General features: G+C 43.8%; 2 protein-coding genes across 2 annotated transcripts in view; one reads left to right on the top strand and one right to left on the bottom strand.

Moving 5' to 3' along the window:
- Positions 1-13809, bottom strand: part of LOC121696811 (lymphoid-restricted membrane protein) — a 32284-nt gene extending 18475 nt beyond the window's left edge. Inside the window, exons 1-16 of the mRNA XM_042077859.1 lie at positions 13701-13809; positions 11719-12500; positions 11156-11263; positions 9591-9771; positions 9123-9181; positions 8780-8855; positions 8212-8370; positions 4579-4696; positions 3770-3820; positions 3263-3340; positions 3058-3114; positions 2824-2883; positions 2655-2719; positions 2350-2443; positions 1657-1794; positions 377-478 (exon numbers count right to left, since the gene is read on the bottom strand). Of these exons, the coding sequence (XP_041933793.1) occupies positions 377-478; positions 1657-1794; positions 2350-2443; positions 2655-2719; positions 2824-2883; positions 3058-3114; positions 3263-3340; positions 3770-3820; positions 4579-4696; positions 8212-8370; positions 8780-8855; positions 9123-9181; positions 9591-9771; positions 11156-11263; positions 11719-12466 (2094 nt within the window). The 5' untranslated portion in view covers positions 12467-12500; positions 13701-13809. The remainder of the gene's footprint in view (positions 1-376; positions 479-1656; positions 1795-2349; positions 2444-2654; positions 2720-2823; positions 2884-3057; positions 3115-3262; positions 3341-3769; positions 3821-4578; positions 4697-8211; positions 8371-8779; positions 8856-9122; positions 9182-9590; positions 9772-11155; positions 11264-11718; positions 12501-13700) is intronic.
- Positions 13810-14997: 1188 nt separating this feature from the next.
- The window catches only part of bcat1 (branched chain amino-acid transaminase 1, cytosolic), a 15392-nt gene continuing 4757 nt past the window's right edge, over positions 14998-25632 (top strand). Inside the window, exons 1-6 of the mRNA XM_042079466.1 lie at positions 14998-15336; positions 16149-16205; positions 20409-20609; positions 21085-21195; positions 21595-21714; positions 22004-22164. Of these exons, the coding sequence (XP_041935400.1) occupies positions 15286-15336; positions 16149-16205; positions 20409-20609; positions 21085-21195; positions 21595-21714; positions 22004-22164 (701 nt within the window). The 5' untranslated portion in view covers positions 14998-15285. The remainder of the gene's footprint in view (positions 15337-16148; positions 16206-20408; positions 20610-21084; positions 21196-21594; positions 21715-22003; positions 22165-25632) is intronic.

Genomic DNA, 25632 nt, shown 5'->3' with positions numbered 1-25632 from the left:
GGGGTTATATAATAAAGTAGGTAGAGGGATCCCGAGAGATGTGAGCAGCGCGGCCATCTTATGTAATCTTCAACATGATGATAAACTAACCGCACAAGTGGCCCTAATCACAAAACAAACAACTCCTCTGCATTAGCCGCTAATGGTGCCAGCACTAGTAAACATTCCACCTGCCCACACATATACACACAAGTCACTTATTACACACACAGACACTTATTCACTCACAAGTAATTACACACACACACAATTATTTTTGTAATTGGATTCTAGAATACCGGTCCTCCAACATTTATATTCAGAGGACATATTAAAACAAAAGTATGTGAATTCCCAGACATAAAGGTGGTCATCCAAGGCCCAGCCACCGTCTCACCTGAAGTTTCTGATTGGTGGAAATCTCCTGTTCATCATGAGCAGCTGGATGGTTCCTCAATGCTGATAGAACAGTGTAGCGGTCTTCCTGGAACTCTTTCCTCTATGACACAAAAAACCCCCAACACAAACCAAAACACAGGATTACAAAGCAAGATCAAGGAACTTAATTACTACAACCTATCCGAGTCCTGCTCGGCTGTCTCTTCATACTCTTCACCCAAGCTGACATTCCATTCTATTTAAAAGGCAAAAGCCCAAAAATGTATACTTTCAAAAAAAGAATAAAAATAGAGGGCTCAGACGTTCACCAGGACATTTAAAAATGTAAATAAATAATTATATTTAAAAGCTTCGAACATTTCTGATCTGGTTTCAGGCACAGAGATTTCCCTTGCTTTAAACTCATAGAATAGAATGGAACGTCGCCTTTAAATAGAGGACCGTGAAGAGTGACAGCAAGCCACTGGGAGAGAGAGACTGGGTGGGATCGGGAAATAACCGGAGTCAGACTCCAACTCGGGTGTCCATGGACACGTGGGCACAAGGTGGTATGGATGCTGTAGCCAGTTGGGCCAAAGCACCCCTACGCTAGTCTATGCTGTTCTCCTTCACACAGTAGGCTATTACGCATGACTTCGGTTTCCCATGCTCCTTCTTAGCATGTCCTCCTCTGGTTCCCTGTCCGCATCTCACTGCATCCTCATTATTTCTCCTTCTCATTGTTCTCATTGGGCTCATACATGCTTCATATATTTCATTCCCCCCCATTATAAACAAGAGTTTGGATGAGTGCACTGACTGTGCTTGTTAAATGTACAACGGAGGTGGAGATATGTCGTCCAAATCAACAACAAACAAAGCAGTGTGGGAGAACTGTTTTGATGAAGTGCGGGAGTGGAGCACTCCCCAGTGCCATGCCAGTGCTTTTCTGTCAGAGAATAAAAAAGCTAACCCTACAAATTCCAAACTCGCACCTATAAAAAAGAAAAACAATGTAACAGCCTTTATTGACAGGACAGTGGAGCGTAGACAGGAAATGAATGGGAGAGAAATGGGGTGTGGGATTGAGAAATGGACGCAGGTCGGACTGGAACCTGGCACTAGTACTTTATGTGGTATGACATGCTGCCGCTTGGGCCACAGCTTCCTCCGCTCACACTTTATTCTGGCTACCGTATGCTCTGATCTCTGACATCCGTTAAAAACTAGTCTCTCTCTCTCTCTCTCTCTCTCTCTTTCTCTCTCTCTCTTTCTCTCTCTCTCAGAGGCGAGTGTTACCAGTCTGCGGATGAGGCTTTTGAACTCCAGGGACTGCTGCTCCGGTGTGGGGCCCTGCATGAGCAATAGCACCTCTCTGTCCAGGGTCTCGTCCAGCGGAGAGGCCATACACATGGAGGTGGAGAAGCGCTCCACACCCTGGAGGAACACACACACGTTAATAAGAGAACATGTATACAAAAACACAGTGAAGACAACTTTAAAAAAAAATGTTTTATCCTATCTTTGCCCTGCTGAAAGGGTAAAATGTAAAGTATATTGAGCGACCCCTGTGTCTGATAATGTGTTACATAGATAAACTTGAACTTGTGAACACCTGATATAAAAAATAGCAAGTCAGTTTACACGAGCAAACACAGGAAGCGTACGTGAGAGTGTAAGGGCCCTCTCGGTTTCTAAAAATATTATCACACTCTCCACACACATACGACGTCTCTCGCCACACACACACACACACACACACACACACACATTTGTCTCTCTTGCTATCAATCTGTGCACGTGTACACACACAGTGGTTTTCAGCTGGTCCAGTTCATCCTTTAGCTGCTGCTTTTGATTCTCCTGTTGCTGGACCCTATACATACACACACACTCACACACCTCACACACACACTCACACACACCCACACAGGCACAGGCACAGACACACCATGCCTGGTGTAATGTGTGCGTGGGAGAAGCGGAGCTTACCTCCAGAGGGTTCTGTGCCAGGGCTAGTTCAGTCTGCAGGGAGCCCAGACTGGTCTGGTTGAGCCGGTACGCCACCGACAGAGACAGACCCGCACTGCCAGAGAACACCAATATAAGTTCAATTGTGTGTGCTGTGCTTGCTCTGTGTGTGTGTGTGTGTGTGTGGGGGGGGGGGGGGGGTGTGGGTGTGTTTGCGTGCACTGAAATCATTTTCACTTTGAACAAGTTTAAACAAGGGCATTCATAGTCACAATAACGTTTGTGTGTTCACAACATTCATCTGTGTGTGACTGTTCCATACTCACGAGGTTATATCTGGCTGCATCATCTGCATCTGATTCTCCAGCTTTGTCTTGTCTGCCCTCAAAATCTAACACACACACACGCATCAACAACAGGACCTCTACAGAGTGTCTAAAAACATGAATCTTCTTCTTCCTCAAAAGTCTGCAGTCAACATTAAAAGTGTCTTACCTCAGTAACAGAAGAGTACTCCACTATAACTGCCTTGAGATCTTCTAAATGCCTGTTTTTCTACAGAACACAAAGATGAGTGATTCTGACAAGCTCATATCGTCATATTGAAAATGAAAAAAAATTATTTAAAAGAAGTAGTAAATCTTAACATTAACAAATTGTGTTGAGGCAGCACCCCATAATCATCCAAAGTAAACAGACAAACAAGACCTCAATATTAAATGGACTGACCTGACATATAACAGAATCCTTTTCCCTCAGAACAGCATCAAATGAATGGATCTGAATCTGAGAGAGAGAGAGAGAGAGAGAGAGAAAGAAAGAAAGAAAGAGACGTAAGAGAGAGTGTAAGATCGAGCTGATCAGTGTATTCATGGATAGATTGAAAAATGGACTACAAGAGGCGGTTTGCTTAAGGAATGGCTAGGTGACAAACCTGAAGGTCAGCATTGAGATCACACAGGTCTCCCATCTTCTTCTGAAGGACATCCATCTCCATGGTGACTTTGATGTTCTGGTGAAAAGACCCCAGCCGTGGTTTGTGGTTATGAATGCGAAGACAAAGAATGAAACAGGAAATGGTTGAAGATGGAGAAGAACCACAATAAGAATGGGAGAGAGATGGGATATAGCAATGAGAGGAATATCTGCAGGCTGACATCACATAGTGAATATAACGCCTTCATCCTCATTCATAATAACTCAACGTGGTCGGCATCTTTTTTCAGCAGCACAGTGGAGCTGATCACTCTCTCTGTGTGGTGTTGAATTATATACATAAAGCACATCAATAAAAAGTACCTACATTATATAAACATTCATTTGTGTAAGCATGTCATTGCGGTTGACCTGGGGATCAGTTAGGAGAAGGACATATATTGCTACAGACTGGGTTAATGAGAGAAGGTGGATGATGGTTAGCAGAGCACGGTAAAAGCTGTACCTCTTCTTGAAGAGCAGAGATCTTTGAAATGAGACCCTGATTCTCCCGCTCCTGAGGGCAAAAAGAGCAAAATCAGGGGTTTAAGAACCTCATATAGAGCCTCACCTTCAAAAGAACATAACCTCACCTCAAATGTTCGTCATATTGAGTTTATTTTTACATTCATTAGTATGCTTCAGATGATTATTCATATTTCCATAAGTGACAGACTGAACAGCAACACTGTGATATTTTTAACAGGAACATGAAGTGTCTATCCGTGGTTGCTCCTCTGTTTTCATATGACATCTGCTCTGACAGGAATGTAGTGTTCCCCCCTCTAGTTTAAAATTCTGTCCCCTCTCAAGCTGGTCATCTGTTCCATATGCAAGTCGTTCTGTGCCTGCAAGCTAACAGTGAGTCAGCTTTAGCAACATTGCCAGCCCTGATAAAAAATAATTGGGAAGTGGGAACTAACAAGCTTTTTCAGTAATCTATCGGTTCACTTTGCGCCAGGGAACATCGGGATCTGCCAATCAGCCAGTTACCACGACGATGTAAACACCTCATTATCACAATCACATGGGATCTATTCTGTCTGTCTGCCCATCACTCGATTGGCTAGCAGAGCTATACTCCAAGAACTGAAGTTACCATGGTCCAAGCAAATACCACAATTCAGAATAAATCTGATCATAATACATCTGTGGTTTTGTGAAGTAACCCCAGGTGCCATTCAATGTGCATTTTATTGTACTACATCATTATGATGGTGATGATGACGATATCATCATCTGTCTAGTGTCTAGGGCCTTGAATGTCTCCCTCACCATCTGTTTGCTCCGGGCGGAAGCCTGAGCTCGACTCTCCTCAGACGAGCTCAGAGTCATCTTCATCTCCTCCACCTCCTCCTTCAGCATCTTCTCCTTCTGCAGCAGCTGCTGCCCCCTGTGGGCCATAATGCAGAATGGCATCATTTACATGCTCAAATCAGCAGAGTATCAACTCTCCTACTCTGCAGGTGTGTCTCCCTGGGACACTGAAAAACAGTCATTATTGCATGAGACATTTAATCATTTTCAACACTCCCTCTTAACAAGCATGATAATAATCAATTAAAAAAAGAAAAATCTTATGTGAACACACCAGATATATAGAATATTTGAATTACATTTGTTTCAATCAGGCTTGCTTGGAGCAGATGAGGGTTAGGGTAGACAGGATCCTGGGTGGGGGGGCTGTCAGTGATGGGAGAGTGGGTAGAGTGTTCAGCATCCTGATTGCTTGGTGGATGAAGCTACTTGCAAGTCTGGTGGTGCGGGAGCGGAGGCTCCTGTACCTCTTTCCAGAGGGCAGGAGGCTGAACAGTTCGTGTGCAGGGTGGGTTGTGTCCTTGACAATCATTAGTGCTTTGCGGGTGAGGCGGGTGGTGTAAATGTCCTGCAGGGAGGGGAGTGGTGCTCCAATGATCCTCTTAGCTGTGTTAACAATGTGCTGGAGGGTCTTCCTGTTCTGATCTGTGCAGCTTCCGCCCCACACTGTGATGCAGCTGGACACGATGCTCTCGATGGTCCCTCTGTAGAATGTGGTCATGACGGGAGGCGTGGCACTTGCCTTCTTCAATTTGCGCAAGAAGTAGAGGCGCTGCTGGGCTTTCTTCGCCAGTGATGCGGTGTTGGTGGTCCAGGAGAGGTCGTCGCTGATGTGCAACCCCAGGAATTTTGTGCTGCTCACCCTCTCCACAGCATCTCCGTCGATGGACAGTGGTGGCAGTTGTTTGTGGTTTTGCTGACATTCAGCAGGAGGTTGTTGTCTTTGCACCATTTAGCCAGCAGGTCTACTTCTTCTCTGTAGTGAGCCTCATCGCCCTTAGTGATGAGGCCCACCAGTGTTGTGTCGTCCGCAAACTTCACCAGATGGTTGGAGCTGTTAATGGTTGTACAGTCATGTGTTAGCAGTGTGAAGAGCAGGGGGCTGAGCACACAGCCTTGTGGGGCCCCAGTGCTCCGGGTCAGAGTACTTGAGGTGTTGTTCCCGACACGTACTGCTTGTGGTCTCTGCAACAGGAAGTCCAGCAGCCAGTTGCAGAGGGAGGTGCTGAATCCTAGCTTGTCCAGTTTGCTGAGGAGTTGTTGTGGTATTATGGTATTGAATGCTGAACTGAAGTCTATGAACAGCATTCTCACATATGAGTCTTTATTGTCCAAGTGGGTGAGGGCTGGATGGAGGGCAGAGCAGATTGCATCCTCCGTAGATCGTTTGACTCGGTATGCAAACAGGAAGGGGTCCAGGGTGGGGGGTAGGGTGGCTTTGATGTGTGACATGACTAGCCGTTCGAAGCACTTCATGATTATGGGCGTGAGTGCTACAGGACGGTAGTCATTGAAGCATGATGGTGATGATTTCTTTGGCACAGGTATGATGGTGGCAGCTTTTAAAAGTGATGGGATGACTGCTTGCTCCAGAGAGGTGTTGAAAATGTCTGTAAAAACATCCTTCAGCTCTTCTGCACAGTCCTTCAACACTCGGCCTGGTATGTTGTCTGGGCCTGCTGCTTTGCGTGGGTTAATGGTGGCTAGTGTCCTCTTCACGCTGGCAGAGGACAGGTACAGGGGTTGGTCGTGGGGGGGGGAGGTGGGGTTTTCTGTGGGTGAGTGTCATTTTGTGCTTCAAAACGGGCGAAAAAACTGTTCAGGTCATTTAGCAGAGAGGTGTTGTTCTCACAGCTCCGTGGCGCAGGCTTGTAGTCAGTGATGGCCTGTATGCCCTGCCCTCGCTGTTCTTAGGCCAGCTACATCTCCAGCTCTGAAGGCTTTGTCTCTGGCCCTCAGCAGTCTGTGGACGTCTCCGGTCAGCCATGGCTTCTGGTTGGCCCGAGTGGTGATGTGTTTTATTTCTGTAACATCATCGATGCATTTGGTGATGTAGGAGGTCACAGTGTCTGTGTATTCCTCAATGTCAATGTGGTTGTTGTGGGTGGCAGCTGTTTTGAAAATATCCCAGTCTGTTGTTTCAAAGCAGTCCTGAAGTTGAGACGGCCCCCTCCGGCCACACTCTCACCTCCTTCAGAACTGGTTTGGTGACTTGCTCTTTGTCTGTATCGGGGCAGCAGCAGGATGCTAATGTGGTCTGACTGTCCGATGTGGGGGAGGGGTTTGGCTTTGTAGGCTTCTTTCTGTGGGGTGTAAACAAGGTCCAGGGTATTTTGTCCGCTTGTTGGGAAGTGTACATGTTGGTGAAATTTTGGTAGTACAGTTTTGGTAGTTCAGCTCGGTCAGCTCGATAGCACGTTAGCTGCTCCAGGTGTATAGCCGGGGATGTTCTCGTTGAGCCATGATTCAGTAAAAACAGTCAAGCAGCAGTTACTCACTGTCTTGTTTGCTGATCTTAGCAACCGAATGTCGTCCATCTTATTGTCCAGTGATCTTACGTTCGCCAGGAATATGAATTCTTCTGCCCAAAGGTGATAAAAAAAATAGTCTGGTGTCCAGTTAAAGATTGTCATTTCACACGGTCAAATGCTAACCATGCACGGGGCAGCCGTGGCCTACTGGTTAGCGCTTCGGACTTGTAACTGGAGGGTTGCCGGTTCGAACCCCGACCAGTAGGCCATGGCTGAAGTGCCCTTGAGCAAGGTACCTAACCCCTCACTGCTCCCCGAGCGCCGCTGTTGCTGCAGGCAGCTCACTGTGCCGGTATTAGTGCCTCACTGTGTGTTCACTGTGTGCAGTGTGTTTCACCAATTCACGGATTGGGATAAATGCAGAGACCAAATTTCCCCTCACGGGATCAAAAGAGTATATATACTTATACATAACCTATTTCACATACAAGCCCTCAGAGTGGTCCCTCACAAAATAGTAGCACTTCCCAACATCCAGGGGGGTGTCAGTCTAAAGGGCCGCTCACAGCAAGAACGACAACAATAAAGATAACTAACTAGAACGATATGAACGACCACACTGACAAACAATAAGGGAAGTCTCTCTCCTTGTGTTGATGAATGAGGTCTAAAATGTGATGGATTGTGATTGGCGGTCAGATTTTTCTCATTCTAAAATCGCTCTGTGATGTCCGATGATATCGCTCTTCATGCTGTTAGCGTTATATTTACTGTGTGGTCGTGGTCATTCATATGACTTTTTTTGCCATCATTCTTGGTGTGAACGGCCCTTAAAACTGAAGTACTTAAAAGACACATAGGAAATCCTGACCACTGCATCTATCATATAGGTATTGATCATATGTCTCAGAGGGACAATGGTGTTTTAAGCCCCCCAACGTCATCTTCCAAGCAGCGCTGAATGGAAGGCACTAGGGTTAGGCAAGGGTTAGGGTTAAGTTGCCTAGAAGTCGACGGTCGCAGTGCTGCCTTGAAGTCGACGGTGGGGGCTTAAAACACCGTCGAGCGTCTCAGAGACAACGAATGAGGAAGTGGAAATGGAGGAAAAGACTTTGCGTACACTTTGGCTTGAGTCTTGAGGTGATCATTCTCCTCGATGAGCTTCTGATTGGTGTCCTCCATGGACTCCATGGCCTGTTTGAGCTTGCGGATCTCCTCCTGCAGCTTCTGATTGGTGAACTGTAGGTCTGCCACACAGTAGATCAAGTCGGAGGTCTCCCTGCAAAGGCAAGGGGCGCAGGCCGTCAATGCTCACTTGCTTGAGATGCATAAACACAGGCTACTACAATACATACAATACACAACACATACAATTGTGTGGCCATGGTGGAACAACGATAGCATCATTGCCTGACAATTGGTTGGCCTGGGTTTGATTCCGAAATCAGCCATTGCAAGTCTGCCGTTTTGGATAAAAGTAACTGTTATAAAACCAGTCACTTTACAAATAAGTAGAGTCGAAAATAGCGACCCACAAACATGCTGGTGTACTTATGCTCATGCCCACACACTTTGCACATGATTATATTTGTGTATAGCTATCAGTGTACTAGGGAACACTACAAAACACTACAAAAAGAAATCTCTCTCCCTCACAAACACACACACACACACACTGTGATACTCACAGGTCACTTTTGGTCGTCTCTCCACCAAACGCTTCAAGGCTGCCTGAGGTCATGTTTAACAGAGCTGATCTCTTCGCTGAAAAGTTAAAAGAGCAAAAACAGAAAGAAAGCAAGAAAGCATGAGTTGGTTCAGTGTTAAGTAAAAAGTCAGAAGGAAAAAGGAGAAAGGAGAGGGGAGGGGACAGCACTAAACTTCAGTTACTACGACGGAAGATTAAGAAGTACACACACACACACACAAAAAAAAAAAAAGTTTCCTTTAGACTGTTAATAATTCATTCGTTTCAGCAGACAATATGGGTTTCCACAGAAATGTTTGCCCTGTAGTCAAAAGGTTCATCACCTGCTAAACTGTCTGGTACTTTCACCGACTCCTGGGTCACATTCTCTGCCGTGTCATCTCTGTGTAGGAGAGGAAGAAACCACATGGAAACATTAAAACACCCCCACATGTGCGCCTCTCTCAGGGTTATCACACTCGGTTGGAATGTACCACTATCAGCTTTTATACGGGGGCTACGCCTGGGCAGGACAAGAGCCACTACACAATCCAAGTAGAAAAAAAGTAACACATGGAAGAGTGTATCTGCTAATGATAACTAAAGATGTGGTAAAAATATGTAAATGTCTACCGTTTAATATCACTATGTTGATATAGTGTCAATATGTTGATGACCTATGAGAACACTGTGTGCATAGAAGCATTAGTTCTTTGCACCTAGTAAAGCTATTGTGTGCTCCAGTTCTTTCTTGGGGTTTAGTTGTATGAGGTGGCCCACTGTATTTAGCCAAACGCAAATGAAGTTTGTACCCCTGATTGCGGCAGTCCTCAATCCACTCCTTCATGACGGCGTGGTAGGTGTCCAGGTCGATGGAGATGTCCTTGTTGTCTGGGTCCAGCATGTTGCACAGCTCCTCCAGGCCACTGTCTTCCGAGCTCCGGCTAGTGGTGTGGCGCAGGTAGTCCACAATCCGGGACACGTACACCTTACCTGGGGAACAGAGGGTAGTGGTGAGCCCCCACTACACATCAGTAGACAAGCTTGAAGGGCCATGTTTGGAAGAGTTTTTTTTTGCACAGCTGAGCTGTGCCTTATGCTCTTCCCAATGTGACTGATGGAATTTGAGGAAAACAAAGAGATGCTTTAAAAGTGAAGATGAAGTTCAGGGTGCCGTGTTGGAAACTGAAGTAAAATGGTCCTAAAAAATACCCTGGATTAAAAAAATAAAAATGTAGACTGGTTCTTTAGCGTATAAACTTTGACTAAAGGATCATTGTGTAATACAAAATTAGGAAGAAATTCTTACATGGAAAAAAAAAAAAATCTATGAAGTCTTCTTTGTTCAATGAGCTGGAGGCATCAAACCATACACTACATAATAGTATAAAAAAGACGTATTGAGAACTGACTGACTTCAATCCAGACTTTTGTTGGGTCTGCTCTTTCAGTCATGCTTTAATGCACAGACATGTGACTTCTACTGTACGTCTTGTGACAGTGATTATTGGTGCATTTTAAGTCATATCTGTCTATCTGAATATAGGCCCCAGTTGTGTTATGCATTGTGTTATTGTCTATTTGAAGGCTTTGAGTCTTGGTTATCCCAAATTTACTCTTTACGCTTTCAAAGAGCTCCATTTACACCACTTAGTGCTGTTGTGTTTCTCTGCACTGCACGATTATATTATTATTATACGAATTACGAAATTTGCTGAATTTGAACAAAAAGTGATCCGGCTACTGCCTTTACCGTGACCAATACATTACCAACTAGCTCTAAAACCACTGCATGTGTGTGTGTGCCGAGTTGTTCCATTAGAATCAGCTTGGTCTCTCACACTATCTAAACCGCAGGCCTCTATCAGAGGTGTTAAGGGCTACGTACACCCGTGCCGACATGACTGCGGCGCACTCCTCTCTCGACATTTGTTACATTAGATTCCATTGTTGTCATTACAACTCCGCACAACAGCGGCCTACGTACACCGGGCTTAAAAGTCCGGCTTGAGAAAGTAAAAGTCCTACCACATATTTATTCCAACCATTCACTAGACCAGTTGATTCTAACTCCTTAGCCAGGAATATCTCTAATTAGTGAAATAACCCGTGTTAAGGTAAAACTACATAATACAATAATTACTTTCTGAAGCTGGACTTTAACCCTTAAAGGTGTAGGTTTTTGAACGTTCCGCAACAATTGAAGGTTCTAAAATTCTATGTTGAATTCAATGAACCCAGATATTCTTTAGAACGTTCATTTCTCAACATTCCCGTCACACCGTACTCCTTTAAGGGTTAACAACTCTGGCCTCTATGAGTGACTATGAAACATGACTGCACCTCTGCGCTGAGTGACTATGAAACATGACTGCACCTCTGCGCTGAGTGTCACAGGCATGGAATATGGTGTCCAGCAGGTCCTCCTCGCAGATGAGGCTGACCTCGGTCATGTTCTCCTTCTTGGTCTCTGAGGACAGCAAACCTGTATGGTAAAAAAACACAAAACAATGACGCCAACCAAAGTTGAGTCATTAAGCTCTGAAATTTAAAGTAGATGCTACTTTTGAATCACTGGTTGTACAAAGTACTTATGGTCACAATAGTGGATATGGACATATTTTATCCATGCATGCTGAGTTGCAAGGACACCTGATAAGAGTCAGTGTAATTGAAATGTTCAAAATTAGTTATGCAAATCAGCTATATTCAGATGAAGGCCGCTGCTAAGTCAGTGTGGACAAATATGGGAGGGGTTGGTGGGTACCATGCATAATGCATACATAATTAATTAATTTGTTCTGTGGCTTGATAGTGGGGCAAGGTATTGGCAGTTCAACAATACCATCATCCCTCCCATATAATTGTTGATATAACTACGACAGATGGTGACGATGGAAAAGATTTGGCCCAGGCCCTGTCAAGGTGTGTGCCACATACCGTCCCCCAGGGAGAGCCTCTTCACCAACAGGGCTGGGTAGCCCACATCCCCGTCCAGCAGTGTGGAGACGTCTGACGTGCAGAAGTTCAGGTTGTAGGACAGCAGGCTGTGCGTCGGGCTCCGTCTCCTCTCCCTCTCCCCGTCCATCTCCAGGGGGTTGGCAGCGGGCGTCTCTCTTGCCTCGGGCTGCCCGTAGGGGGCGCTACGCCCAAACGTGAAGTACCCGTCTGTCTCGGACTGGGCGGCCGCGGGCGTGGAGCAGGTCCGCTGCCAGCCTTGCCTCTGCCCGAGCCCAAAGGAGGTCCGTCGGTCTGTAACCGTGCTAGTGATGGTGTAGGTGGCATTAACGGGGCATGGGGTGACCAGTGGCGACGCTCCGCTCGCGCCAAGGGTCAGCCGCCGACCCTGTGACCTCCCTGGGGACCCCTTCGGAGTCAACATGCCCAAGGCGGTAGCCGAGGCACCAATGGATGAGGAGGAGGTGGTGGACGACCCGTCAGTCTTAGAGGCAGAGGCGCCAACAGCAGGGGTGTCCGGGTGGTCAGAGCGGACGGTGCGTTTCTTCAGGATGGACTCCAGATTGCAGCGGAGCCCGGGCTGGGGGCTGTTGTAGCTGCTGGACTGGAAGCGGGGGATGTGGAAGGGCGAGGAGTCAGCCTCTTGGTTGCGGCGCTGGATGGTCTTCAGCTTGCGGCAGATGCTGTCCACGGGGTTGTGGCGGTGGCGCTGAGACACGGCCAGGTCCATGGCGGAGCAGACGACGAGCACAGACCTCTATCTGCTGGGGGGGACACCAACGTGAAAACGGCCCATAAGGGCAAACTAACCACACTCAGCTTGTAAAGCAGCTTAACAAGTCTTATAGACCCTTTCATCAATAAAAACAAAAACAATGCTTGAACATTCTATTTGGGCCCCAATCTACTTCCTCTGCATTAAGATAACATATGGAATGTTAAAAAGGAAGTCTTGTGGGGCCAACTATGATGCTGAGAATGGAACTCTCTTGAAAGGGTCCATACTAGTGAAAATAAAACATTTTATTTAGTTACATTGCATTATTTATCAATTAAAAGATGTTCTTATCCAGAGGCACTTCAAGTTAGCTAATTACAGGTACAGGGAGATGCCCTGGGCCAAGGGTTGGGCCAACTAACCAAGGGTTGGGTGCCTAGATCAGAGGAACAGTGATGGCAGCTCCTGGGATGGAATCCCTTCTGGTGTTCCATTTAAGAACTGTACATATTTATTCCCATGTCTTGTAAATAAATAAAAAATCTCGGACATAGAACGCTGTGTGAAAGTTTGGGCACAAACAAAAACATGGTGTCTGTGTGTGTATACTCTTGTAGGACAATCATTTGGAGTGTTGTCAGTTTCCTCTTGTTCTCAATCTAAAGTGCAGATGCTTCCACAACTGCGCAATCCCTCAGTAAAAAAAAACCAAATCACTGGATGTTGAAGATCAGCCTGCTTTTTGTTTAATTTTGTTAATTGGTTAAACACATTTTTCAATAATAGTCGCGTGTGTAGAAATTACTCCAAAACAACAGACACTTGTAGGGTACTGTTTAGAAATGCAGTTGGTCCAACTAAGAATGATTCTAGAAAACCAAAGGATCAACATTTTGTTGGGGACAGTCGACCAAATACCACTTGAATTCATAAAAAAAAATAATGGTGTCTAAAATCAATCAAACAAATCTGTTACGACTAAACATCTGTTCGATCACTTGAACCCTTGTGTAAAGGCCTCAGTATGACGATTAGGCCCAACTCACATAAAACATCAAAAGCATTTGTGGCGATTCTCGAAATTTGAGGTCAGATAACTTTACCAGGAGAAGATGAGGGGTCCTGGTAGCCTCATTAAATTGTCAAAAACGTGGAAACGTAGGGCAGGGCAATTTAGGCGTTCTTCAAAATTAAGCAAATGACCTCAAGTTAACTTGTTTTCTTCAGTTATCCACTTGTCACTCACCGTTCAGCTCTTGTATTCTTTTTTGAGCGTATTTGCCACGTTATGTTGACCTGACGAAGGCTCAGCCTTTCGAATTAATTTAGGATTTTTCAACAAAGATCTTTCCCCACCTGGCCAACTTCAATCAACCGCTTGTATGACGTTGCTGATATAAGACCACGAGACCAAATGCGCGCTGACAAGTGACAACCAGTTAAACGTCGCCCTCATGTGGTCGAAAATATGCATTAGGCTATATTTCACACAACCCAATAATATCTGATGTTTTTAGATACATACAAGCGAATTCTGTCGTGCTTTGTGTGTATAAAATCTCATATAACTTAAGCTATTTAGCCTAATATATTTGTCTATGTGTGAGTTGCTTAATGGACACATGACACGCATAATGAATCTGTAGGCTACAAGTTCAATATGGACCATACAAGCTTCAACATCATCATTCAATCAGGCTGTGTATATACTGGCCATAAGGACTGACTATCTGTCAAAGTAAGTCTACAACAAAGCATCTCCTCCTATGTATGTAGGCAACCGTTTTATTCACTGGAATATGCCCTTTCTATTAGGCCTACGCCCTGCCATGAACCGAACAGATTTGTTACATAATGTCTCTCACACACACATAGAAGCACACACAATCCCTTACAGCCTACTCAGATATGGCTACCAACTGGGCCACTGTAACTCGAGCCCCTCATGCGACCGGACGCCATGAGGCCAAAGTCATTACACGAGAGCCCAACTAACTCCTATGTGTTCCCTCGTGTTTCGACTGCACAATAATCATAACAGCACAAGTAGCCTAGAATAGACAAGGTATAGGAAGGATGGCCGTAAGCTTTCATTTCCCCAGCAACTCCTAAGCCAAAATGCACGGTCCTACGAATGAACAAACCTGCTTCAAATGAAGAGTTTGGTTCAACGCTATATCCTCCATTTTAATTAATTTTCATGAATCATTTTTTTACATTTTGTTTTCTCAGTAATTTCAGTATAACTGTAATTGGGTATTGTTGTTTGATTTATCTTTACCAAAATAAGCAAAAAAGAACAATTGCAACTTTATTGATATTACCTGAAATACACAATTAAATGACATGACCTTTTAATGTTTCTAAAAATGGAGATAGCCTATAGCGTTTTGGAACCAAACTCTTCAAATCTTGATGGTTTTACGAGTTCTCCCTCTCTCTTTTACCCCAAACTATCTCTTTCTAGGCTACATTTGGCAACTCCATCATTCACTTAGAAGTCAATAGGCTATAGCTTACTGGAAGTCGCTGCGTTAACCTGTGACGTGAGCACGAAATAGAATGCGAAATTTTAAAATAATCGCATCAGACTCGGTGTGTACACTTTAAGTGCGAACATTTTTCGCACAAATTTTTCGCATTTTCGCACCGTCATTTAGTATCGTAAGCCTTTCTGGTGTGTACGGGCCTTAAAGCTGTTGTAAGGCGTATAAATCAAACTAGCATCAAAGTGAGTTCTGGCATTCAATAGTACAATGTTGACAATGTTTAATCTGTAAGCGGTTTATCTCGGTGTGACAGAGCGACCGGCTCGTGTTTCCATATTCATCATGGCGAGTGTTCCAGCGCCCGCATCGGCCACGAGCGCTCCATCTCTCAAGGTAAACGCCGAAAGGAGGGATCTAGCACGAGTTCCCACGCTCGCTCTTAACGGGGGATGCGTGTGTTGTCTATATGGTGTGCTCGTGACCAGACACAATCCAGCTCCCTCACCTTTACTTACAGCATTATCTTCGATTAGCCCGTGTAAGAGAGAAACACGCAATACGCGTAAGAGGGATGGTGAATGTTGACCTAAATTGAGGTGTATGTGTAGTATTGGGTATTTTGTCTGCCTTGCTATTTTAAATAATGTTGATAATGTTTAAACGACATTTGGTAGTTTACATTGATTTTGGATATTGTCCTATTGGTAGATAATGTGGCGACGCGTCATAGCCTACACGAGTGCGTCCTTCAGCGGTTTAAATAACAAGTGCACGGGATGCTTTAAGACTGCTCGTTGTAATAATCTTGTAAAATGGCACAGTCCTTACATGAAACACAAAAACAACATTCCATTTACAACAGAGAGCTGTAGATTAACATTGTTATGTAACTCAGTAACGCTGTAAAAGTAACCGTGTCGTGTTGGGATAGCGTTAAGCAGAGACACTGACGCACATTTGGGTGGCGACAGGGGCGAAGCTCATACATTTAGCAGAGATGTCATTCAGATCGTTGTTCAGGTGTTTCTGTACTCTCGATATGCAACTAGCCTATACAGTCTACAAATCAGAGATAAAAGGCAACTCAAACACACTCACAAATGTATAACGCGTACATAATCATTTCCAGACAGTGTTGCAGTGGTCACTGTGTGTGTGTGTGTGTGTGTGTATTCCTGAAATGTCTTTTGCTTGCTTTTCTGCAGGGTACAGGTGCAGAAGCATCAAGTAATGGCCTGTCAGACAGCATTCCCAGCTTCAAGGTAACTGGCCCCATCATCAGCATTTGCAGCAATATACAAATGATGAACTAAAATATTCATTACCCTAACTATTATTATTTCGACCAGTGCCAATTGAAATTGACAAATGGATTCTTTTAGGCTATCTAAATGAGTAAACTGTCAGCCACCACAGTGCTAACGTAGCTGCTAAGCTAAGTGTGTGTTTTGGATAGGGTCCATCACTTGCCTTTAGCTGTGGTACCAGTGGCAGCATTTTGGAGATTCCCTTGTTAGCAAAAAAAAAAAAAAAAACATAAACTATATTTCTGACAAAAAAAAAAAAACTCCCAGCAATGCAGAATCAGTTCAAATCCATAGCTTATGTCCACCTGTTAGTCCTCCAAAAACAGAACATCTGCTGCCAATCATGTAGTAGCGTCCATGCAAAAGTGGGCGGAAGATGTCTTGTTGTGAAGTTTGTCAGGATGATATTTTGTGATATCCACCCAGCAAAAGTAATCCATGCTTAACCTCGTTTCCTCGTTTCCTTGCATGCACCCAAGACTCCCCTATTTTGGGGGGTTATGGGGGGGGGCAAAGGCACAGAGTCAGGAGTGGGCCTCTGGCTTGTCCAGAAGGTCCCGTGTTGACTGTACATGGAGCTCCAGTCTCAGAGATCACGCTAATCTCTGTCAATCAGGCTTGAGGCCTGGCTCCAGGCATGCTCCCTCAAACACACACACACACACACACACACACACACACACACACACACACACACACAGCCTTCTCCCTCTGCTCACCTACGCTCACTTCACAGCCTCGCTTCAGTTCAGCTCATGTGCTGATTAGGAGGAAAGAGTGGTGCTCTGCGTGTTTGTATGTGCTCTCTCTCTCTCTCTCTCTCTCTCTCTCTCTCTCACACACACACACACACACACACACACTCATTTCTAAATTCTTCTACTTTTGACAGGTTGCATGGTTTGTTTTTGAAAGTTAGTATTCTATAGAAAAGTTTGCTTGGACACTATATTAATGACTGTGCACATGTAAATGTCAACATTACAGCCACAGTATGAGCCATAATACATGTATAGATGTAAATATATACGTGTGTGTGTGTGTGTGTGAGCTGGGGACAGGTAAACTGATCCTGAGTGTGCATTGTGTATGGGGGTTGCACTAGGTTGTAGCAGTGCCTACAATAGCACTGGCCATATGACCCCCGCATCATCATCTGAACCACCAAACTGGTTTAGTGATTTTATTTGTTATATGGAAGCTCCTTCCTTAGTGTCCATCCAAATGTCCACAAAACACTTAATGGACAAGAATTGCGCTGTCCACTGAAATAGTCATAGAAGGGTAACGTGCAAAATCACCTCTAGTTCTGTCTGTAGTATTCCTACTCACAGCAACTGTGTTGCCAACACTTGGAGTGGTGTGTGGATTATAGGCTGTTACACAATTGGATGTAGTATTTATAACCAGCTAATCGCATGCCTCATCGCGTGCACCAGGTGAGGGGACAGACTAGGCACATACACCGCTATGTCATGCTGGAGATTTAATGGCCGGGTGGTGGATGTAAAAATCAAAATGGCGTTCTCTTCATCTCTCTCAGCCCCTAACGTTTGCTCTCTGCCTTAGGCACATAGAGTCGAACCTGTCATAATTCATACCCATGCCAAATGTCTTGTTTAACCGAGAAAAAAAAAACAGAAAGCCTTTTTATATCACAGACACTGGCAGTATACCATGCCATTTTCAGACAAGAACCTGGTCAAATAAAAATGCTCTGTCTGTAATCAATTTTTGTATGGGTTTGAAAACATTTTGTCTTAACTGTATACATTCTGTTATCCATGTCGTCATCTTTCTCACTTGCACTCTTAAATACACTCTCTAATGACAAGGTGATATTAATATAGAACTGGTCACAGCTAACGTATACCCGTTAGCACACTTATGCTCTACAACATTCATACACCATTTACACTATAAAATACTTACGGACAACTCTCAATGGTTGTTAATTGGTTTGAATGACTTTCTATACTACTTGCTCTCTATATCATTGGCAAATACTAGCAGATTGACTTACGTGGCTTAGCTGTAAGACGGTAGATTGACTTACGTGGCTTAATTGTAAGACAATGAAATATCCTTGCCACTGTTGGGGGTGCTGGTTGATGTGTCCCTTCCTGTCTTGCATGGCATTATAACCTTACATAAGACCATAATAACCATATATTGATTTAGTTTGATTTCTTAATTAAATTATTTATTTTTAAGGACTCATAAAAATAGTATTCTTTTTTTGTTTATATTTGAAGCACAATGTATCATCTTTTTCCTTGTGCTTAAAATGTATTGGTCTAATAAAAGCCTATTGGTCAAATACAAATGCACAATAAATCATAATTTATGGGCATGGGTACGAATCATTTTGATCTATGTCAAAGAGAGTGTACTGTGGTGGACAGTCGTCTTCTGTATATCTTCGTCTGTCAGAAAAGTACCCTGACACCGAAAGGCTTGCTTTAAGAAGACACCTACTGACAGATGAGAAGAGTGAATAGGCAAGGCCAGAGTGAGTAGTGGCATAATCAATAGAGACCATAAAACTGGGTAAACGCCAAGTTTATGGTCTAGTGGTCTCATTAAAAATCGATGTGATTTGCAGTGAAGTGTGAAGAGATGTGAAGGGTAGGCCATCCTGCAGTGTGTGTGTGTGTGTCTGTGTGTGTGCGCGCGCTCCATGTAACTCTCCCTCAGCCGAACAAAACAGACAATGGTCCTGACTTCCATGGCTGTCACGTTCCCTTGGTAATCTGGGATTATGGGTAATCCAGAAGCAGGGTTAATCTTGCTGCCGAGTGACTGTCGCTTGAAAGAATAGGTCGATGGGTTGGACGTTAATGGCTTTCTACCCATCTAGAAAGTCAGAGCTCAGAATGCACAGCGTCTCTCTCATTGGCTGGTCGCCTGAAGTCGACTTGCTTATGTTTACATTCACTTGCTCTATTCACTCAATAAGCAGATGGTTCCATATTAAAGCGGTTTAAAATACAGCATAGGTGGACTTTTTATCACTGCTGTAGTATTCGTACAACCAATGTTAGTAAGTAGGGGAGAGTGGGGTAAAGTGAGAATCTTTTTACATTTGCTCCCCTCTAAGCGAGCTAAAATGATATATCAGCAAAATATACACATTTGCCATTAGTTCAGGATGTTTGATGGTCACATAACCACAAATGCGTTCCGTTGCCTAGATACAGGGAGTGTCTCACATTACCCGATGTCTCACATTACCCCGTTACCCTGATTAAATAAAATGTCACTGATTCCGTGGCCCTTATGTAATCAGACTGTCATTTATGACAGGAAAGTAGTGTAAAAATATATCAGGTGGAACTAGATTAATTTTGTGCAAGGTAGACATACTCTATGCTGCTCTAAAACTGCTAGCTAAATGCATGTGGGGAACAAAACATGGCTGTCCAATTACTATTTTTGATATGGAACCACCAAATATGAGAAATGTAAAAAAACTGATAAATATGAAAACACTGCTTGGCTTCACTAGGTGTGTGTGTTGGGGATGCTCTTGTTCTCTGCTGGAAAGGCCTGTTAGGCCCCTGTTCCAGTTAGAGTGTGAGCTCCACATCCAGGCTGTGAAGGAGTCTCATGGGCTAATACACACCAAGACACACCTGTTGGTGGAGTGGAATGTTCACACCTGCCACCTATGTTTGCACCTGTATCTGAAGGATGGGATAACGGCCACCAAGGTGTCCTGTTATACAGAATTAATGGACGAGGGCAAGAGGCAAAGAACTCCCTGACGCGCATTGGATATTTTGATATGGAACAGTGATTTTCTTTTTTTTTTAACAGATTTACTTCATAGGTGTCCCGTTATTCAGAATTAATAGCCACCCCACCAGCCAGAAAAGAGTATTTCTTCTCTCCGGGTGATAAAGAGCTATAGCTCCTCCAACCTCTTTCATAAACAGCACACAAACACTGCTAGTCATTTTCAGTGAATGCACAGTTGGGGCAGTATTGAAAGCTAATTGTTATTTGTCATAAATCTTTTATCATGATAACATCATCTATAAAACAGTGATTTACAAAAAAGGGGGATATTGAACTGCTGGAGGTGCTGTGATTTTCATAATTCCTGTTCTTGTGATGACAGGTGAATCTAATACGTCTTGAAACTGTTTTCCCCAGGCGTGTGACCTGGACATCGATCTGGTCCAGACCCATAAACCCAAACCGGACCTGGCGGGCCTGGCGTTTGGGACCGCTTTCACGGACCACATGCTAACGGTGGAGTGGAGCTATCAGGGCGGCTGGCAGAGACCTCGGATTCAGCCCTTTGGGAACCTGTCCATCCACCCGGCCTGTTCCGCTCTGCACTATGCCATACAGGTGAGGCCGACTCACCTGAGATCAGGTGTCTCTAGTGGACTACATCACTTTCAATTGGTGTCATGATAGAATGGAATGATATCTTATTAATTAGACAACATTAAACATTAATTAAATTCTGTTCATCAGGGTGTTGTATATCAACAAAACTTTTTTAAACCATTTTAAATAATGTTTTATGGGAGTGAAGTATGAAATGACTGGGGCATGTTCCACTGCCCTGAAATACACCCATTATTTGAACTATTGCTAATGTTTAAATGTTTACCAAATTGTTACAAATTATTACAAAACATTAGGGTATTGACAGTATGCACATCACTGAATCATCACTGAATGACATGGTATAAATGAGCACACACAGACACACACATAATCTGTCTGTCACATACAGTATTTTTTTGCATGGCTTTACATAACTAAGTGCCAGAATCTTCTGGATGGTTCTAAGAAATGTTGTGCTTTATGTTGGTAGTTGTTTGAGGGAATGAAAGCGTACAGGGGGCCGGACAACAGAGTGCGTCTCTTCAGACCAGAGCTCAACATGAATCGCATGTTGAAGTCTGCACTTAGAGCCTGTCTGCCGGTATGACTACACACACGCACACACACACACACACACACACACACACACACACACACACACACACACACACACATATATGTAGACATACAGAAATCTCTCTCAAATTCTATCTCTCTTTTCTAATTTTTCTCAGCCTCTCTCTGTTATCTGTCTGTCACTCAATTCAAAACAGCTTTATTGATATGAGAATAACTCACTTTGCATTGCAAAGTGTTTCCAATGATCCAGGTAGATTCTGGATCTAATTGAGTCTAATTGTACCGGTATACTCTCTCTCACTCACTCACTCTCTCTGTCTGTCTGCTTATCTCCCTCTCTCTCTCTCTCTCTCCCCCTCTCTCTCTCCTTCTCTCTTGCTCTCTCCCTCTCTCCCTCTCTCTCTCTCTCTGCTCCCTGTAGAGCTTTGACAGGGCTGAGCTGCTGGAGTGCATCAGGAAGTTGGTGGAAGTGGATCAGGAGTGGGTTCCACACTCAGACGCTGCCAGCCTCTACATACGCCCCACCTTCCTAGGCACAGAGGTGTGTGTGTGTGTGTGTCTGTGTGTGGCTCTGTGTGTGTGTGTGTGTGTGTGTGTGTGTGTGTGTGTGTGTGTGTGTGTGTGTGTGTGTGTGTGTGTATCTAAAACATTTGGCTTCCTTTTGGGTCTCCCAGTTGACTTACCGGTATATTGCGTTATATCTCTAGATATTTACATCTTCATAAAATCTTTACCTATGCTTGTGTTTGTAAGTTTGAAGGTGTTTGTCCCCCCCCCCCGTCCCGTCCCGTGTGTTTGTGTGTGTGACTGTGTGATGTGTTTCTCCACAGCCTTCTCTGGGAGTGAAGAAGCCGTCCCAAGCTCTCCTCTATGTGATCCTCAGTCCGGTGGGCTCGTACTTCACCACGGGGGCCAAGCCTGTGTCCCTGTGGGCAGACTCCAAATACATACGCTCCTGGAAAGGAGGCACGGGGGACTGCAAGATGGGAGGGTGGGCACCTCCTCTTCGTCTCTTCCTCTTCCTCATCCTCGCTTGAGTAGCCTCCCTTCTCTCATCCCCTCTCTCCTCTACTTAACCACATCTGTTCTCCAAAGGCATTACGGGCCCTATTTCCATTGAGAGGCAGTGAGCCAGGGGCGCAGGAGGCACGGGGGACGTGGGGGATATGTCCCACGCAGTGCTGAAGAGATGGCCGTTGTCCCCCTCACTTTTGATAAGGAAAAAAAGCCTTATATACACTAAATAAATAATAACCTATAGGGTTTGCGTTAACTATGTAAAACTCCCCATTAACAGCATCACATCGCTAACCACAGCCATCTACAGTACTGTAAGACTGCACAATCTCATATTCACTCTGTTGGATATCTGAAGCCATCTAACTAACAACCATCATTAGAGATGATTTTTGTTTGGAGCGGCATACTGGTAGGCCATCAAAAGCATAACATTTTTGGTTTGGTTTGGGATCTAATTTACTTTTGGACTGTTTGATTATATTGCTAAATGTTGGGACTGATGGGCACTGAACTCTGGGAGATATTTGATGGTTCACTGTTATGTTTCATGCAGTTGAAAAAGTGTCGGGATTTCCACCGCTGTTTATTGCGAGACAAGGCAGCCATTCATTGAATAGGGGTTGTGCTGTAATAGAAACCTTTTTGCGTAGCCAAGTAGCCTAAATTGAGTTGTTGTTTAATTATGCATGATTTAGTAGGCTACTTTTTATTAAATTCGTAGGCTGGAATGCCTTGAGTCACGCAACAATTGCGTTAAATGTAGTAGGCTTCAGCCTCTGGCAATTAGCTCGAAAGGGGCGGCAAGACAATGAGCTTTAGAACGTGTGTTGGAGACCCATGGTAGGAAAACGACTTTATTAATCCAACCAACAATATAATAAAATATTAAGAAGAGGTTTTATTTCATTGACTTAAATCGAAGCAGTGTCTTCTAGCGCTGGTGGACTGATGGCAATTGTTGGTATGGTATAGGCAAATATGGGAACCTGCCTTTATTTGTCCGGCTATAAATAGAATCAATCCCGGGCATAATTTGAGGATTTATGGTAGCCTATCTCCTGCTCAACATGACATTAGCTGTTATGTTTATTGATAACAAACTCAACTAGCCTACTGATCAACTCGTTTTCACTAGCCTAACTGTAAAATACAAGTATATAGGCCTACCGAAAGTTTTTGTTCACTTGTTCACTCAAACATAATTTCAAGACACAAATTGGATACTTCAGTTACCTTGGTGCATAAATCCCAGAGAGTAGGCTACCACACCCCAGAGTGATGGGCCTTTCTTACGCGTTCAGTGTGGGGTATAAACAAGCTGAGAATTTAGCGGTGTCACGTCTGGCTGTCACAGACATGGGGAGCTCTTTGAAGCTTGGGATAATGTGGTACAGTTACTACAGTAACAGTATTTTATTGTACTTCTTATGTAATATATATTTGTTTTCAATTTTATAAATGCTTTGTTTAAATGCTGTTGGAACAAATAGTAGTTGATTATAAAGTGTGTTCTGGACTGGTAACTTGTTAAGCCAACATGTTCTAACATTGCACAAATATTAACTGCAGACACATAGTGGAGAGTTGATTTGGTTTATACCAGACAATTTAGGTACTGTAGGCCTAACTAGGCTATTTGATCATGTAGTCTATGTTTGGATCATAGGCATGATGATTCATTCATGGCTTCATAAAATATCAACATCATGTTGCTTTTAGAGTATTCTACCATTGGCCCAAGTAGTGTAAAATAAATCTAAAAAAATTAAATAAAAGTAGAATTGCACATAGCAAGAAGCTGGTCTGAGGGCAGATCTGACATTGTGCTCATCTCACAGTTTTGACAATTTTAATCAAAAAATATTTTGAAAACAATCAATGGTATTATCTTAATATTCTGGCAAGTTTAAAATATGATGGTCGAAAGTGGGCCAGAGGTGGCGATCCGATATCTGGAAATCTGATCTCACTATGGGTTTGTGTTCACAATTTGGTCCCCCTCACTTTCAAAATATCTCCTGCGCCCCTGCAGTGAGCAAAGGCAAAGCAAACAGCAAAGATCAGCAAAGCTGTAGTGTGGCTTGTGGGGGTGTTGTGCTAACCCATCCATGTCTGCACTAACCCTAGGATCTTCTCATGTCATTAAATGAACAAAATATTTTGTTGCTAAGTTATTAAAGTATAGTTTCTCCTTGCCAGTTACCTGATACTGAAATTAGGACCTTAGATCTCTTAGCTCTTTGAGAAGTGACTTCTTTCAGGAGTAGGCTACCTTGAGTTCATTGTGACACCATCCAAATGGAACCTTCTGTGAGCTACATTTTATATTTGTGATTGTACCAGAGGGTTAAAGCGGAGCGAGAGGCGCAAACGTAGCAATCAAGGATCTTTGATTGTACTTCTAAAAAGGGTAGGTAGCTAACAGTAGTTATGGACTTATATAGCTTTATAGACCTAAAAGGGATATTTAATAAAGTTCCTTGTATCTACCTTTCCATACTAGTAAAGGCAGTGACAGACCTCAGATTTTTGTGGTAATGCTGTATAAAGGTCATGCCAGCTGTTCACTAATATCAGAAACCACAGCTCACGTACATTGGCCAGAAACAAGCTAACCGGCTAAATCCGAAACAGTTTTAAAGGCAACTTCTTCCATGTCAGAGTGTAGTAACAGAGCTTATACTTGTAAGCTTTTTGTAATTGCACCACCATGCAATTGTCGTTCTTTAACCAATGACCACAGTATTCTGTGCTCTCATTCATACTGACCTAAATATACAAAGTCCGACACGCATTCTTTTAGGGGCTTTTGTGGGGATTTGGAATTTTTACTACTCATTTTGACCTTCATTTCTGAGAGTTTTGAAAACTCAAGCTTGGGTGATTTTCTTCGCCTTCCTGGCAACCCCAGTTTGGGGGAGGAAACTCCATTCCACTTTGCGTCGTGGAGTTCTTTGCCTCTGTCTCGTTACTCTCCTCCATTAATTCAGTATATCAGGACACTTTGGCAGCCATATTATCCCTTACGCAACACCACCATTGCAGCAGTCAGTGGGCTTTGTCAAGTTTTCAAGTTGCGTGCAAAAGAGGAAAACAGTGATGAATGTTTTATTACATTTAGAATGACAAAGGCAGGTGAATAGTAATGGTGTCCATAATAAGCCCCTCATTAAATATTTAGTATATCCTGTCATCCAGATGACCATGATCACCATGACCACTATCACCATTGCACTACCACCATGACACTCATTCACACAGAGCACCTTAGAGCACCTTACCATACCTTACTATGCACAGAGGATCACAGGCTCAGTCCCTGCCTCAGTCATTGCAAGCGCCTCTGATTTATTAATCACCACTATGTGGATACTGTTTTTAGAATTGATTTAGATTAAGTGTTAGCATAATTTGTATTTTTGTAATTTGTATTTTAGTA

This window comes from Alosa sapidissima, chromosome 22, assembly GCF_018492685.1.
Source record: "Alosa sapidissima isolate fAloSap1 chromosome 22, fAloSap1.pri, whole genome shotgun sequence".
In the NCBI taxonomy this organism is placed as follows: Eukaryota; Metazoa; Chordata; class Actinopteri; order Clupeiformes; family Clupeidae; genus Alosa; species Alosa sapidissima.
The sequence above is the reverse complement of the archived record's forward strand: the minus strand, read 5'-3'. Positions and strand labels throughout refer to the sequence as shown.